Source organism: Somniosus microcephalus, unplaced genomic scaffold (assembly GCF_052327205.1).
Source record: "Somniosus microcephalus isolate GS21.2 unplaced genomic scaffold, FLI_Smic_1.0 unresolved_chr1, whole genome shotgun sequence".
NCBI classification, from domain to species: domain Eukaryota; kingdom Metazoa; phylum Chordata; class Chondrichthyes; order Squaliformes; family Somniosidae; genus Somniosus; species Somniosus microcephalus.
The window spans coordinates 133,736,855-133,753,133 of record NW_028225179.1 but is presented as its reverse complement, the minus strand read 5'-3'; the positions used below and the strand labels follow the sequence as shown (position 1 = coordinate 133,753,133).

The 16,279-nt window shown below is 47.8% G+C and overlaps 1 protein-coding gene across 1 annotated transcript in view; it reads right to left on the bottom strand.

Moving 5' to 3' along the window:
- LOC147095880 (guanine nucleotide-binding protein-like 1) overlaps positions 1 to 16,279 on the bottom strand; it is a 176,426-nt gene that overhangs the window by 358 nt on the left and 159,789 nt on the right. The window contains exons 4-5 of the mRNA XM_085973734.1: positions 3,521 to 3,672; positions 2,477 to 2,548 (exon numbers count right to left, since the gene is read on the bottom strand). Of these exons, the coding sequence (XP_085829860.1) occupies positions 2,477 to 2,548; positions 3,521 to 3,672 (224 nt within the window). The remainder of the gene's footprint in view (positions 1 to 2,476; positions 2,549 to 3,520; positions 3,673 to 16,279) is intronic.

Sequence of the window (16,279 nt, the reverse complement as noted above, 5' to 3'; positions counted from 1 at the left end):
GGACTGGCTCAAGAAAGAAATCAGTCAGTGCAGGTGTACCAGGTAGAACAGCCAGAGTAACATTTTAATATGTCTGTGTATTATAAAATATAATTGTGTGTGTGTATATAGCTACATATACTAATCTATATATCTATATATATATATATATACACATATATACACACATTAAAAACTGATTCTGCGGTAGCTGCAAAGGACAAGGTTGGGCCTGGAGTGTAGGAGACATTGCCTCATTGACCGTCCATGACAAGAGAGAAGAAAAATAGTAGGTATATAGTGAATCAGTCAAGAACACGGAAGGGAGGAAACAACAGCAACTTGCATTTTTATAGCGCCTTGAACGTAGTAAAACATCCCAAGGCGCTTCACAGAAGTGTTATCAAACAAAATTTGACACCAAATCACATCAGGAGACATTAGGACAGGTGACCAAAAGCTTTGTCAAAGAGGCAGGTTTTAAGGTGTGTCATAAAGGAGGATAGAGGTAGGGAGGTGGCGAGGTTTAGGGAGGGAATTCCAGAGCTTAGGGCCCAGGCAGCTGAAGGCACGGCCACCAATGGTGGGGCAACGGAAATCGCGGATGCCTTAGAGGCCAGAATTGGAGGAGTGCAGTGATCCCGGAAGGCTGTAGGGCTGGAGGAGGTTACAGAGATGGGGAAGGGTGAGGCCATGGAGGGATTTGAACACAAGGATGTGAATTTTAAAATCGAGGCGTTGCCGGCCCAGGAGCTACTGTAGGTCAGCGAGCACAGGGGGTGATGGGTGAACGGGACTTGGTGCGAGTTAGAATACGGGGAGCAGAGTTTTGGAGGAGCTCAGGTTTACGGAGGGTGCAAGGTGAGAGGTCAGCCAGGAGAGCCTTGGAATAGTCGAGTCTCGAGGTAACAAAGGCCTGGATAAGGGTGGCAGCAGCAGCTGAGCTGAGGCAGCGGCGGAGACGGGCGATGTCACTGAGGTGGAAGTAGGCAACTGTATGAATAAGAGCTAGTTATGGATGTACTAGGAAGAGATAAGAGAGGAAGGCCATAACTGAAAGGCACGATTTCTCATTAGTGAGTACAATGAACAAGAAGCAGATGTTATTGCGCAGTCTCACTGAACATAAGAAATAGGAGCTGGAGTAAACCAGGTGGCCCTTCGAGCCTGCTCCGCCATTCAACAGGATCATGGCTGATCTACTACCTCAACTCCACCTTCCCGCAATATCCCCAAATCCCTTCGGTCCCAAACATTTATCCACCTCTGTCTTGAATATACTCAACGACTGAGCATCCACAGCTCTCTTGGGTAGAGAATTCCAAAGATTCACAACCCTTTGAGTGAAGAAATTTCTCCTCATCTCAGTCCTAAATGGCCGACCCCTTATTCTGAGACTGTGACCCCGTGTTCTAGATACCCCAGCGAGGGGAAACATTTTCTCAGCATTAACCCTGTCAAGCCCCTTAAGAATTTTATATGTTTCAATGAGATCACCTCTCATTCTTCTAAACTCTAGGGAATTTAGGCCTAGTCTACTCAATCTCTCCTCATAGGGCAATCCCCTCCTCCCAGGAACCAGGCTAGTGAACCTTCGTTGCACTCCCTCTAAGGCAGGTATGTCTTTCCTTAGGTAAGGAGACCAGAACTGTACACAGTACTCCAGGTGTGGCCTCACCAATGCCCTGTATAATTGTAGTAAGAATTCTTTACTCTTATACTCTAAATCCCTTCGTAACAAAAGCTAACATACTGTTTGCTTTCCTAATTGCTTGCTGTACCTGCATGTCAACTTTCTGTGATTCATGTGCAAGGACACCAAAGGTTCCTCTGAATGCAAACATTTCCCAGACTCTCACCGGTCAAAAAATATTCTGCTTTTTCGATTTACCTACCAAAGTGGATAACTTCACACTCCCCCACATTGTGTTCCATTTGCCATGTTCTTGCCCCCTCAGTCAACCTGTCTATATCTCTCTGCAGTCTCTTTGCGTTCTCCTCACAGCTTACTTTCCCACCTAACTTTGTATCATCAGCAAACTTGGATACATTACACTCAGTCCCTTCATCTAAGTAATTAATATAGATTGTAAATAGCTGAGACCCAAGCACTGATCTTTGCAGTACCCCGCTAGTTGCAGCCTGCCAACCCGAAAAAGTCCTGTTTTTCGGGATGAAGGGAGATTAAACGGAGGCAAAGAGGACGCGATGGCATAATGGCAATGAGGCCCATTGTGCCGACCAGGGCAGCAACATGCCCACAATGGTGGTGTCAGGAATGAAGAGACAGACACTTCATGTGACAGTAACATCACCCAGGATACATCAGAGCAACTAATGCGATATCACCAAGACCAGCAGCCATTCAGCAAACGGTGAGTTTACATATTGCAGTAGCAATTACCCCATCGTTGGTGCAAAGATTTACAACACTTGTTCAGTCCGAACCTTCTTTCAGACTGAAGCCACTAACCCGAGGCCCGTTCGCTGTACATACCGGGTGCCTGATGTCCGTGATCAGCAATACAATGTCAGACATCTCCAAGATTCTCCATAGTTGTCGCCAGGTCTACAGGACAGAGACAGGGGAAGAATGAATATAAAAACTGCGATAATGATGCAAGGAATAGATGACTGTCAGGGACAGAGTGCATTTTCTGCATGGAGACATGTCGAAACATTTCAAGACATGTTCTAACTACAATGGTACATAGAGAAAAACAAATGCACGAGTACACAGCCACCACCCAACCCATTCCACCAGGCAGCACCCGACCCATTCCACCAGGCAGCACCCGACCCATTCCACCAGGCAGCAGCCAACCAACCCTCCCACCAGATACTAGCTCTCCTGTACATCTTTTCCAGCTCAGCTACGTCCTTCCTATAGCAAGGGTTCCAGAATTCCACAATATACCCTAGGTATGGCAGGGTAACCTCTTTCGATCTACACTCCGATTCCTCCCAATCCCTCTCCTCACTAACTTCGTGACAATTTCAAATTATTGATCCCTCGTCACTGACTCCCCAACCAGAGGAAACAGTCTTTCTCTCTTCACTCTATCAGGACCCTGCATAATTTCATAAACCACCCCAAATCACCCCTGCTCCACTAGAAATAGCCCCAGTATCTTTTGTCTTGCAGTGGAGACGTTCAACCGAAGCCCCATCTGCCCTCTCAGGAGGACATAATCCCATGGAGTGATTCCAAAGAAGAGCAGGGGGAAGTTCTCCCCGGTGTCCTGACCCATGTTAATCCCTCAACCAACATCAGTAAGAAACAGATTATCTGGTCATTATCCCAATGCTGTTTGTGGGAGCTTGCTGTGCACAGATTGGCTGCCGTGTTTCCTACATTACAACAGTGACTATGCTTCAAAAAGTACTCCATTGGCTGTAAAGTGCTTTGTGATACCCTGAGATCATGAAAAGTGCTGTATAAATGCAAGTTCTTTCTTATCTCAAGTTTTCCACCTATCTATAGCTTCCTACACCTGGCATCATCTCGGCGACTGTTATCTGCGATGGCCGCTCTCCTCACCTCCAAGTTGTGCTCGAAGTAACTGAGTTTCACAGGATCAAATGTGCTGTAAATCTTATCCAGGTATTCACGGAATGCCTTCTCCTCCTGCACCAGAAGCTGCTCCTTCGTCATTGCGTAGTTCCAAGGAGAACGTTTTGGAAAATCCAACACTGGGCACGAGAGAGAGAAAAACAAACATCATCTAAAAGCACAACTTACAAAAAGCAAAATCTGTCTTACAGAAGCTGTACTTCACCCGGTGGTGAAGGTCTAACACCCAGCACCACAGAAAGGACACAGGTTTGGTTCCCCAGTGAGTTACATCCAGCAGGAATCTCCCTGCAAGGTAAACCAAGCACTGGGGTACATTTCTAGAGGGATAGAATTGAAAAGCCTCTTGTTAAGCTTCTATCGAACCTTGGTTAGATCACACTTGGAGTACTGTGAACAGTTCTGGTCTCCATAATTATAAAAAGGATGTAGAGGCAGTGGAGAAGATGCAAAAAAGATTCACAAGGATGATACCAGTACTGAGAGGATGTAGATATCAGGAAAGCCTGAACAGGCTGGGACTTTCCTAGAGGCGGCTGAGGGGTGACCTGATAGAGGTCATGAAGATTATGAAAGGTTATGATACAGTAGAAGACCAGAGGTCATAAATATTCAGATAATCACTAATAAATCCAATAGGGAATTCAGGAGCAACTTCTTTACCCAAAGAGTGGTGAGAATGTGGAACTCTCTACCACAAGGTGTATTCGGGGCAAATACCACAGATACATTTAAGGGGAAGCCACATGTGCACATGAGGGAGAAACAAATATGTTGATAGGGTTCGATGAAGAGGGGTGGGAGGAGGCTCGTGTGGACCATAAACGCAGCATAGACCAGTTGGGCCGAATGGCCTGTTTCTGTGCTGTACATTCTATGTAATTCTAAGTAAAGAAAGTACTTGCATTTTATATGGCACCTTTCACGACCTCAGGATGTCCCAAAGTGCTTCACAGCCAATGCAGTACTTTTGAAGTTGTCGTCACTGTTCTAATGTAGGAGACGCAGCAGCCATTTGCACACAGCAAGCTCCCAATGTGATAATGACCAGATAATCTGTTTTTAGTGATGTTTGTCGAGGGATCAATAATGGCCAGGAGACCGGGGAGAACTCCTCTGCTCTACTTCGAAATAGTGTTGTGGGATCTTTTATGTCCACCAGCTATTGCAGATGGAGCCTCAGTTTAATGTCTCATCCGAGAGATGGCTCCTCCGACAGCGCAGCACTCCCTCAGTGCTGCCTTGAAGAGTCAGCTGAGATTATGTGCTTGAACTCACAATCTTCTGACTCAGAGGCAAGAGTGGTTCCCAATGAACTACAGCTAACTCCAAGGTAGGGGGAAGGCCGAAGGACATCCTGACTGGTCACACCTAATAGTCAGCTAGTTGCCTAGTCAGTTCCAGTGATGTAAATGTAATTCATTTGGACTGGGACAAACACAATGTTAATTTACGTTGCGGGGAGGGTGAAAGAAGTAAACTGTGTGCTGCAGTTATCCCTGGATTTAAATCCAGTCCAGAATGATAAGGGTGAAAGTCTCAAATGTCTTCTGAGTTCAAGGGAAGTGACTCTTGGTTCCCTCAACCCACATCCTTTTGGGCAGGGCCCACAAAACACAGCTGGCTTTATTACTGCATTGTCACTCAGAGACTGCAGGACGGCTTAATGTCAGACTGGTACAATAGGGGGCGCTCTTTTCAGGTTCAGTCAAGGCACATAGATCGAGAAATGTAGAGGGAGCTTTACTCTGTATCTAACCCGTACCGTACCTGCCCTGGGAGTGTTTGATGGGTCAGTGTAGAGGGAACTTTACTCTGTCTCTAACCCGTGCTGTACCTGTCCTGGGAGTGTTTGATGGGAATGTACAAAGGGAGCTTTAACCTGTATCTAATCCGTACCGTACCTGCCCTGGGAGTGTTTGATGGTACTGTACAGAGGGAGCTTTACTCTATAACTAACCCGTACTGTACCTGCCCTGGGAGTGTTTGATGGGACAGTGTAGAGGGAGCTTTACTCTGTGTCTAACTCATGCTGTACCTGCCCTGGGAGTGTTTGATGGGACAGTGTAGAGGGAGCTTTACTCTGTGTCTAACCCATGCTGTACCTGCCCTGGGAGTGTTTGATGGGACAGTGTAGAAGGAGCTTTACTCTGTATCTAACCCATGCTGTACCTGCCCTGGGAGTGTTTGATGGGACAGTGTAGAGGGAGCTTTACTCTGTGTCTAACCCATGCTGTACTTGCCCTGGGAGTGTTTGATGGGACAGTGTAGAGGGAGCTTTACTCTGTATCTAACCCATGCTGTACCTGCCCTGGGAGTGTTTGATGCGACAGTGTAGAGAGAGATTTGCTCTGTATCTAACCCATGCTGTACCTGCCCTGGGAGTGTTTGATGGGACAGTGTAGAGGGAGCTTTACTCTGTATCCAACTGAGCTTTGGCAGTGCTTGATGCTGACGCTGGGTACCTGAAATAGGAAGTGCTCCAGTTCTCGGTGCCAACGTCTTTCACAGTGTTGAGGGTAAAGTTAAACAATTTTGTTTGTTTAAATTATTAATCCATGTTTCCAAAAACATCTGTGGTGACATTGTCCCTGCTGTGGGCGAGGGTTATGGGGCTCCTGCCGTAGCGGCTGCTGTTGGTGACAGGGCAGTTTTTACAGTGTGTGACGTCAGCAATGTCAGTCACAGAAACGCTGATCACTGCGGAATGTGAACAATCCAGGTTTTCTGTGAAGCGAGCTACAGCCCCAGGCCAGAGCTGGAGGGAACAGCCAGAAACCTGCTCTACCCAGCACGGGTCTGCTGATGCCCCTTTCAACTGGCCACTGCCCATTAACCCTGGGACGGCACCGTCCATTCTTGATGATTTTCCTCCACTCTTCTCCTGAAGGCGCTGGGGTGCAGTTCCACGGTGGCCAGCTGCCACTCAGTACCTCACCCAATCTCAACGCACCAGACTAACCGGCAGGATATTCGCCCGTGGAAGGCATCGCGGCCAACCCTGAACATGTCGTCACCCGATATCCGCACAGGCATTTTCCAGCGGAATAAGGAGCGGGAATCCCGGCTGAACTCCACCCCGCCTCCCACTCCACACCTCCTCCTCTAGCCCAGGGGTCACTCAGGCTAATTATAATGACATTACCACCACTTCAGCAGTGATCAGCGAGCTCAGCACAGGCCAGAGCACGAACCTGGGGCCTTCCTGGTCTGTGTCACTCAGTTCCAGACCTTTGAGAAATCAGGGGCGTTATTTTAAAAACCAAATAAGTGATATTATAGGCTCCACATTCCTCTATCCCTAGTAATAGTTGTGACTGCTTTAGTTAACTTTGACAAACTGTCTGCTTTCCTCCCAGCCCAGTGTGTTGTCCAGGCTCAGAGGTCACCCAGACATCCAATGGGACCAGCCAGGTGGAAAGGGACTGTACAGGGGAGATTTAATAAGTCCCACTCCAGAGACTTTAACACATAATCCAGGCTAACACTCCCAGTGCAGTACTGAGGGAGTGCTACACTGTCAAAGGTGCCGTCTTATGGGACGTTAAACCAAGGCCCTGTCTGCCTTCTCAGGTGGGTATAAACGATCCCATGCCACGATTCAAAGAACAACAGGGGAGATTTCCCAGTGTCCTGGTCAACATTCCTCCCGAAACTGATACCAACAGAAACACATTACCCAGTCATTTAACTATTTGCTGTTTGTGGGAGTTTGCTTTGTGCGAATTGTCTGTCGTGTTTCCTACATTACAACAGTGACTACACTTTAAAATACTTCACTGGCGGCGATGCGATTTGGGAGGTCCTGAGGAGGTGGAAGAAGTTCTTTCTTTCATTAAGAGTTGACCACAGTGTCGGTTCCCTCACCTGAAGAGCATGGAGCCAGATTTACTGAAATCAATCGCACAACTTGCTACGGTGGAATCTGAACGCTCAACAGCTGGGTTGTTGGCCCGATGTCATCACCGTTGTACTACCCTACCCTACTGCCTGTGGGGGAAGCTCATTCCCCCCCCCCCCCTCCTCTCTGCACAGCAGCAGGACCAAGATCAGTAACTCATCATAAAGGCTGACAATCCAACACCAACTTGCATTTATATAGCACCTTTAATGAAGTAAAACGTCCCAAGGTGCTTCACAGGATTGTAATGAGACAAACATTGACACCGAGCCAAAGGAGGAGATATTAAGACTGGTGATCAAACACTTGGTCAAAGAGGTAGGTTTTAAGCAGCGTCTTAAAGGAGAGAGAGGTAGAGGCGGAGAGGTTTGGGGAGAGATTTCCAGAGCTTAGGGCCTAGATTTAGGTGTCAGCCGTGACTCAGTGGGTAGCACGCTCACATTTGAGTCAGAAGGTTGTAGGTTCGATTTCCACTCCAGGGACTTGAGCACAATATCTAGGCTGACACTCCAGTGGAGTACTGAGGGAGCGCTGCACTGTCGGAGGTGCCGTCTTTCAGATGAGACGTTAAACTGAGGCCCCGTCTGCTCTCTCAGGGGGAAGTAAAAGATCTCACGGCACTGTTTCAAAGAGCTGGGGAGTTCTCCCTCAACCAACATCGCTGATTGTCTGGTGATTATCACATTACCGTTTGTGGGAGCTTGCTGTGCACAAAATTGACTGCTGCATTTCCGAAATTACAACAGTGACTACACTTCAAAAGTATTTCATTGGCTGTAAACCACTTTGCAACGTCTTGGGGTGGTGAAAGGCGCTATATAAATGCAAGTTCTTTCTATTAGATGGCTGAAGGCAAGGCCACCAATGGTGGGGTGAAGGAAGCGGGGGGAATGCTAAACTTCAACCTAAAGCTGTTAAATGGAATCCAGCAACATCGGCTCTGTTGGGAATGTTCTCAATTAAACTTAAAAAAACACTTAATCTTTTGAAACTATTTTGTTCATTCCCTGGACAGTAACTGTCGGCCTTTATACAAAATACACCGAGCACAGCCGTCACTCACCAGATCCGGGCTTGTAAATGTTGACAATGTCTACTTCCAGTTCGGCTTCTGGAATGGGCTCCACATTTTCTCCTGCATGACCTTCTTCCTTCGCTCGATCTCCTCTCGGCTCTCTTTATCGAAATGCAGCCGGAACCTGAGCAACACAGTGACAGATTGGTGTTATACTACACTCGACGTCAGGGTGATTTGAGACAAGCTCCTGCAAAGAGATGGTGGTGGGGGAGGGAGGGAGATCTTGCGTCAGGTGGCTTTAGTGCATGCTGAAGTCAGATTGGGACCTGAAGGTTCACGATTACATCTTTAGCAATTTCTGGAAATGCTGTTACGAGAACGCACTACTTCGCGGCCCCGTAAAGTTGTTTTTTACAATGAAGAATGCACCAGGACAGAGGCGGCAGTACGAGAGAAAGAAAGGGAAAAATATCACTGCGAGATGAACTGGCTGGTTGGTCCACCAACATGCCTGGGGACACACCTCAAGCGAGCTCCCAATCTCCCCAGGGGACAGGGTTGATGAAGAGAAAGGGGAATAGAAACTGCATGGAATAGGAGACATTCCCCCTCCCCAGCCAACTCTTGCCCCTCCTTGTGCCCAGGTCAGAACCGGACTGACACAATCAACCTGCCAACTCTCTGTCCGCAAAATGGTGGTCAGCATGGAATCATACAGCACTGAGGGAGGCCATTTGACCCATCGTGCCTGTGCCAGCTCTATGATAGAGCTATCAATTAATCCCACTCCCACCCCCTGCCCTTCCCCCATAGCCCTGCAAATGTTTTATCCTTCAAGTATATACAACAACCCTGTGTGAAAACACTTCTAACTTTGTCTTTGATACTAATCATTATGATTGTTACCAATTCACCAATCAATCTTTCACTATTTACCCTCTCAAATCTTTGAAAACCCTTTATTAGATTCCTCTTTAACCTGGAGTGAGAAACCTCCAATTTACTTTAAGCGAGTACATGGCACCACATTACAGTACCCACGAGTCTGGCCTCCTACCTCACATGGCTCAGCACTCAGTCCTCCTGGGGGTCAGGACCAGCCGGTCTCTCCATAATACTGCACTCTCCATAAACTGGATTAATTTAAGGCTTCAATACTTGACTTGGTTCCCCTCTGACCGTAAAATACGTTTCACGATAGAGTTACATAGAATGTACGGCACAGAAACAGGCCATTCAGCCCAACAGGTCCATGCTGGTGTTTATACTACACATGAGCCTCCTCCCACCTTATCCGCCTATCTAAAGACGGCACCTCCGACAGTGCAGCACTCCCTCAGTACTGTACTGGGAGCGTCAACCTAGATTGTGCGTCCAAGTCTTTGGAGTGGGACTTGGACCCACAACCTTCTGACTCAGAGGCGAGGGTGCCAGCCACTGAGCCACAGCTGACACTGTCTAGGCTGACACTTCAGTACAGCACTGAGGGCCCACCTTCCAGTTCAGGTGGATTCAAGAGATTCCATAGCACCATTCTTAGCACAGGTGAGCTCTCCTGGTGTCCTGAGCAACACCCAGCTCTCATCCAAACACTGGTTATTTATGGCATTACTATTTGTGCTATACTTTATTTAAGGAATAGAAAGATATGTTGATAGGGAAATATAAAGTAGAGAGTGGGAGGAGGTTGGTGTGGAGTGTGAACACCGGCAGGGATCAGGTGGGCCGAATGGCCTCATTCTGTACTGTAAATTCTATTTAATATCACAAATATTGCGTTTCCAGACTCAACTGACATTAGAAAGGTGCAGAACTATTGCTGAGCATTTTCCATAGTTTGGGTGGATGTAGTATTAAAGTTTCACCGTTAAAGGCTTCACTGAAAACCTAGCAGCAGCCAGGATCCGCCCTTCCCTTGCTGGGAGAGAGGCAAAGATCCTTCGGTTTTCCTCACCTGTTCGGGTCGTATCCCTGTTCTCCCGCTTTCCATGGTGTCGGCTGCTGATTGATTTTCCCACCTACAAGGAGAACGACTCGCTGTCCGACGTGTCCGTCTGCTCCTTGTGGCGGTGGTGACTCCCACTCCGGCTGTGGGAGCTCGACCTCCCGCCATCGGGTAAAGCTGAAAGAGATTGTCGAGGCCCCGCGAGCTGGTCATTGTGCGAGTGACAAGTGAGGCGCCGCGGACAGAGACACCAGAATAGCCTGTTGTCCCAATCTGCGAGTTCCGCCCTCAACAATAACTGGCATTTATACAGCACCATTCACACAGTAAAACATCCCAAGGAGCTTCACAGGAGCGATTATCAGACACACATTTGAGACCAGAGCATATATGGAGATATTCGGACAAGTGACCAAAAGCTTGGTCAAAGAGGCAGGTTTTAAGGAGCGCCTTAAAGGAGGAGAGAGAGCGGTGGAAAGGTTTAGGGAGTGAATTCATGCCTCTTGTTTGTAGTTGTTTAGCAAAATGTTCATTTTAATTAAATTGAACAGCTAATGTTAACCATAAAGCAAACAGATAAGTCTGAATTTGACTCCCCTGCTCTAGTTGATGATATGCGTAGAAATATCTAATCACCTGCCCACAGAATCTTGGTTTGATGTAAAGAAAGAAAGAGAGAAAAAAACTGTCATTTCTCCCGCACCTTTCATGACCTCAAAATGTCCGAAACACTTTCCAGCCAATGAAGTACTTCTGAAGTGTCGTCACAGTTGTAGGAAACGCGGCAGCCAGGACACCGGGGTGAACTCACCTGCTCTTCAAAATAGAGCCATGGGATCTTTTACTTACACCTGAGAGGGCAGACAGGCCCTCGGTATAATGGCCTCGATATTAACCCAGAGCTGAGAACGGGGGGTGTGTGGGGGCGGGGTGGGGGTGCTGGTGGTGGTGTGGGGAAAGGGGGGTGGTGGCACTGCAGTGAGCACCGGGCCCTCAACATCGACACAAGAAGAAGTATTTGAATTTTGCTTCTGTGTTTGGTGTCACCACCGCTCCACAGAGAGGAAAGGTTGCCCTCGTTTCACAGATGCTGCCCTTGATGTTCTGCTCCGTGCTGGAAGGGCCAGTAGGAGGTGCTGTTCCCCGCTGGTGTAAATAAGAAAACTGCTGCCATCACGGAGAAGGCCTGGGTGGAGTTAGCAGAAGAAGTGAGCAGCAGGTGTGTGACCATGAGGTCCTGGATTTAGTGCCACAAAGTCACTTTCTCATTATATGGCCTGTCTTGGTTGTGTTTATGTTTGTGTATCCAGGACCAGAACAGATCGCCAGGACCGCGGGAGCCTGTCCCCATCCCGGATAATGTCAGCAATATATCAATCATTACTTCGCTCACTTTCTGAACGATACAAAAATTACAGAGCTGCAGCCAATTCTGGCAAAAATTCCTTTCGGGCCCATCACAGGTGTGGGGTAGAAATGTGACTTCAATTAACCTGAATATTGGGCGAGGTGTATAACAGGCGGCCCAGGTGATACCGCGCATTTTGCACTGCCGCTCAAGTTAAATTGGTCCCCACTGGGTGTTATCCGGAATAATTTACTCTCACCTTCTGTATACAGAGATCGCCGTGTTCTCCAGGAATCCATCGAACATTCTGATCTAGTATTTAACTTTATTGAAAATGGAGACTTAGAATTGAGTGCAATGATTTATTTTATTGGCATACTGCTGGCATCTGGTCAAGTACATGAAGTATTTATAAATGACAAGGTGTACAGCTGCAAAGTCAGCCCTGTAATAAAGGGCAGCCGGTTATTTGTCTGCAGACACACTTTATGTTTTAGCTCAAGTTTCCTGCCATAACTTCGGAGGAAAATCGGTGCAAACCCCGGAGAAACGGCGTAAACAGCCGGACAACTTAGGGCGGGAGATTGGGAGAAATCCCATTTAAAATTTACATCCTGACTTTCCTGGTTTGACGCTAATTATAAAGTACGGAGGCCTGGGATTCAGGATAGATTTCCTCGCTGGAACTTAGCATCATAAGAACCTGTTTAATGACGAGATTGATGTTCCTGCAATGCCACTCAACCTCACTGATCCAGAAAGGAAACAATTTAAACTGTGGAGTCTCATTCATTCAGGTAGTAAAATGTTGTTAGAGGTTTATAAAATTTGCAATTTAAATTGTTAAAATGTTTTGCTTACTTTTCCTTTCTGTATCTTTTCTCTCTCTCTCTCTTAATCCAATCTTTCTTTCCCTCTCTCTATTTCTCTTTCTGTGCCTGATTCACCCCATTTCCTTCTCTGTCGTTCCTCTGCTTCTTTCTCAATTCTTAAATCTCATTGGTTAATTAGACAGACTGTTGGTCCCGTCATTGACCCAGGTCCCAGATGCCCCGCTGTCCTCGCCGTACTGTTAACAGTCCGCACTTCCAGCAACTTGCGGGGCAAAATTTTCTCGCGCTGAAGGGTGAGGGAAGAAGTCAACCAAACGGGGCAAACCGTGAGATGTCCCGCTCCAGCAAATTCTGGATTCATTCCCGGATGTGGGCATTGCTGACAAGGCCAGCATTTATTGCCCATCTCTCGCCCGGGAATCCCTACAGAACGGCACCGGTACGATGGGCCGAGTGGCCTCCTTCTGTGCTGTGATTCGATGATTGGATGAACTGTTTGCTTCTGTCCCCCGCCTGTCAGACCCGAAGGGTCAGTGCCAAGACCAGGGCTGGTCACTCTGTACCTGGGCGGCTGGATATTGTCAACACTTCCCGAAAACTCTCCCCTCACTTTTTAAAATGTTCTTTTGGGGTCATTCTTACTGAAATGTGTATCGGTCTTTAGATGAAACGGCTCAATGTTGAACAATAACACAGATATCCTGCATTGTAGCCCAGGACAGCCGAGGGGAGCATTCTCCGTCTTCCCTTTGTGTGAATGGGATTCCGGATCAGACCACAATCGTGAATCAAAGCAGGGCCAACTGCAATGCTCAGATTTATATAGCAATAAATAAATCGATGGATACTATTCTGAAATGGATACGGGAACGAATTATTCAAAATTTATACCAGTTGAATTAATTTAGCTCTGATGCTCTTGTTTCTCGTCCCAGTTCTTGTTTCCAGTTCTGCAGTGTCGGCCTGTATTCGTGTGCACGAGTGTGTCTGTGTTTTGTGATGTTCGGGTAAGGGTGGTACCCTTTGTACAGCGGTAGACATGTCATGCCTGCTGCACGGCTGAATGGGCCTCATTGGGAAGTATATATGAATAGTCTGAGCTGTGATTTGCTAGGAAATGGACATGTTTATTTGCAACACCAAAAGCTCTGATTGGTCCCCTTGGCTGACAGGTCCTGATTGCTGATTGGTCCTCTTGGAGGATAAGACACACCCAGCAGTTTCTCTGGAATGTGTGATTAGATCCTCCTGCCTACGTAATCAGTTACTTTGCAAAGTGTAATTCGAGCCATTCTGACTGCCTACTCCAGACAGAACAGAGCTCACTTGGGACAGACAGGGCTCACCCTCGCGGGCTAAGACCTTCTCCAACCCGCAAACAAGTCCCTGCCCCCACCGCCCATGTTCCTGACCTAATCCCCCCTTGCCCAAGTTCCTGACCTACTCCCCACCCCCATGCCCAAGTTCCTGACCTTCTCCTAACCTCGCCCAAGTGCCTGACCTACTCCCCACCCCCTGCCCAAGTTCATGACCTTCTCCTAACCTCGCCCAAGTTCCTGACTTACTTCTCCCACCTAAGTTTCAGATCTTCTCCCTCCGATTCCTGACCTCCCGCCCCCCTCCTGCCCACGTTTCTGACCTTTTCCCTCCCAACCCGGCATCCTGACCTTCCCTGCCCAAGTTCCTGACTTGCTCCCCCTGCCCAAGTGCCTCACGACTCCCCGATTCATTACTTTCTCCACCCAACAAGTTCCTGACCTCCCCCATAGATGGGGCATCGTGTGTGGGTCACGGATTGTTAACAGGTTTATTAGATATGAAGTGAATAGTGACAGTGTCGTGACTTCCGTATTTCGTCCAGTCCAATGACGTCACTTGCCACACTCGCACCGAGTTTTCCGAGAAATTAACCAGGTCTCGTGGGAGGAGATGGAGAACATGGTGCCGGTGTAAAGGGGGTGGGGTTGGAAGAACCTGATCCGTCTGACCATCTGGATCACGTTCTTCCCCCGTCCCCGCTGTGCTCTCCGTACTCTTTACCCACCGCCCCCCCCAAGTACCTGACCTCCTCTCTCTCTCTCTGATTCCCTATTTCCCTCCGATTCCTCCTCTCACTCTCCCACTTCGATTCCATCTATTTCTCTCTGTCTCTCCCCATTAGGTTCCCTCTCTCTCTCTCTGTCTCTCTCCCCCTCTCTCTCTCTTTGTCTCTCTCTCCCCCTCTCTCTCTCTCTCTCCCCCTCTCTCTCTCTCTCTCTCCCTCTCTCTCTCTTTCTGTCTCTCCCTCCCCCTCCGATTCCGATGGAGAGAGTTCCCGATTTCCACTACTCTTTGTGTGACGAAGTGTTTCCTGACATCACCCCAGAATGGCCGAGCTCTAATTTTAAGGTCAGGCCCATGTATTCTGGACTCCCCACCAGAGGAAATAGTTTCTAGCTTCCTATCAAATCCTTTAATCATCTTAAACATTTCAATTAGTTCATCTGTAAATCTTCTATAATCGACAGAATACAAGCCCAGTCTGTGCAACCTGCCCTCATAATTTAACCCTTTTAGCCCCAGTACCATATGGTGAATCTGCACTGCACCCCTTCCAACTCCAGTATATCCTCCCTGAGGGGCGATGCCCAGAACTGAAGGCAGTATTCCAGGTGGGAGGTTATGGACCAACAGGAACCCATCTAAAGGACATTTGACCCCGATTCATTCCCGGATGTGGGCATTGCTGACAAGGCCAGCATTTATTGCCCATCTCTAGCCCGGGAATCCCTACAGAACGGCACCGGTACGATGGGCCGAGTGGCCTCCTTCTGTGCTGTGATTCGATGATTGGATGAACTGTTTGCTTCTGTCCCCCGCCTGTCAGACCCGAAGGGTCAGTGCCAAGACCAGGGCTGGTCACTCTGTACCTGAGCGGCTGGATATTGTCAACACTTCCCGAAAACTCTCCCCTCGCTTTTTAAAATGTTCTTTTGGGTTCATTCTTACTGAAATGTGTGTCGATCTTTAGCTGAAACGGCTCAATGTTTAACAATAACACAGATATCCTGCATTGTAGCCCAGGACAGCCGAGGGGAGCATTCTCCGTCTTCCCTTTGTGTGAATGGGATTCCGGGTCAGACCACAATCGTGAATCAAAGCAGGGCCAACTGCAATGCTCAGATTTATATAGCAATAAATAAATAGATGGATACTATTCTGAAATGGATACGGGAACGAATTATTCAAAATTTATACCAGTTGAATTAATTTATCTCTGATGCTTTTGTCTTGTTTCTCGTACAGACTGGTTTACAATCAGAATTTGTGTTTGATTTGTGGTAAATCTGTAAACGGGCTCAGTGACACATTTCAAAAGCAGATTCAGAGACTCCCCTGAGTTGAACAGACCCGTCGCCCTGCGGCTCAGAACTAGGGAGAAAATCGCCCAAAACATTGGCTCCCACTCGGTCCCGCTCGGTTGATGCAGAGTGGATTGTTCCGCAATGTACTTGGCAGATAATTGTGGCGGATCCGGTTGTAAGGAGCTCACACCAGGATCTGCACCATTGAAGAGAGGGGGATACAGTCATTCGGGGTTTAATGGGGGCAGTCGCCAGCTGTAGGAAGCAAACACCAACATCTGCACGGATAACGGTGGCTGCTCTGATCAACATCTGCGCGGATAAAGAGAGGGGCTTT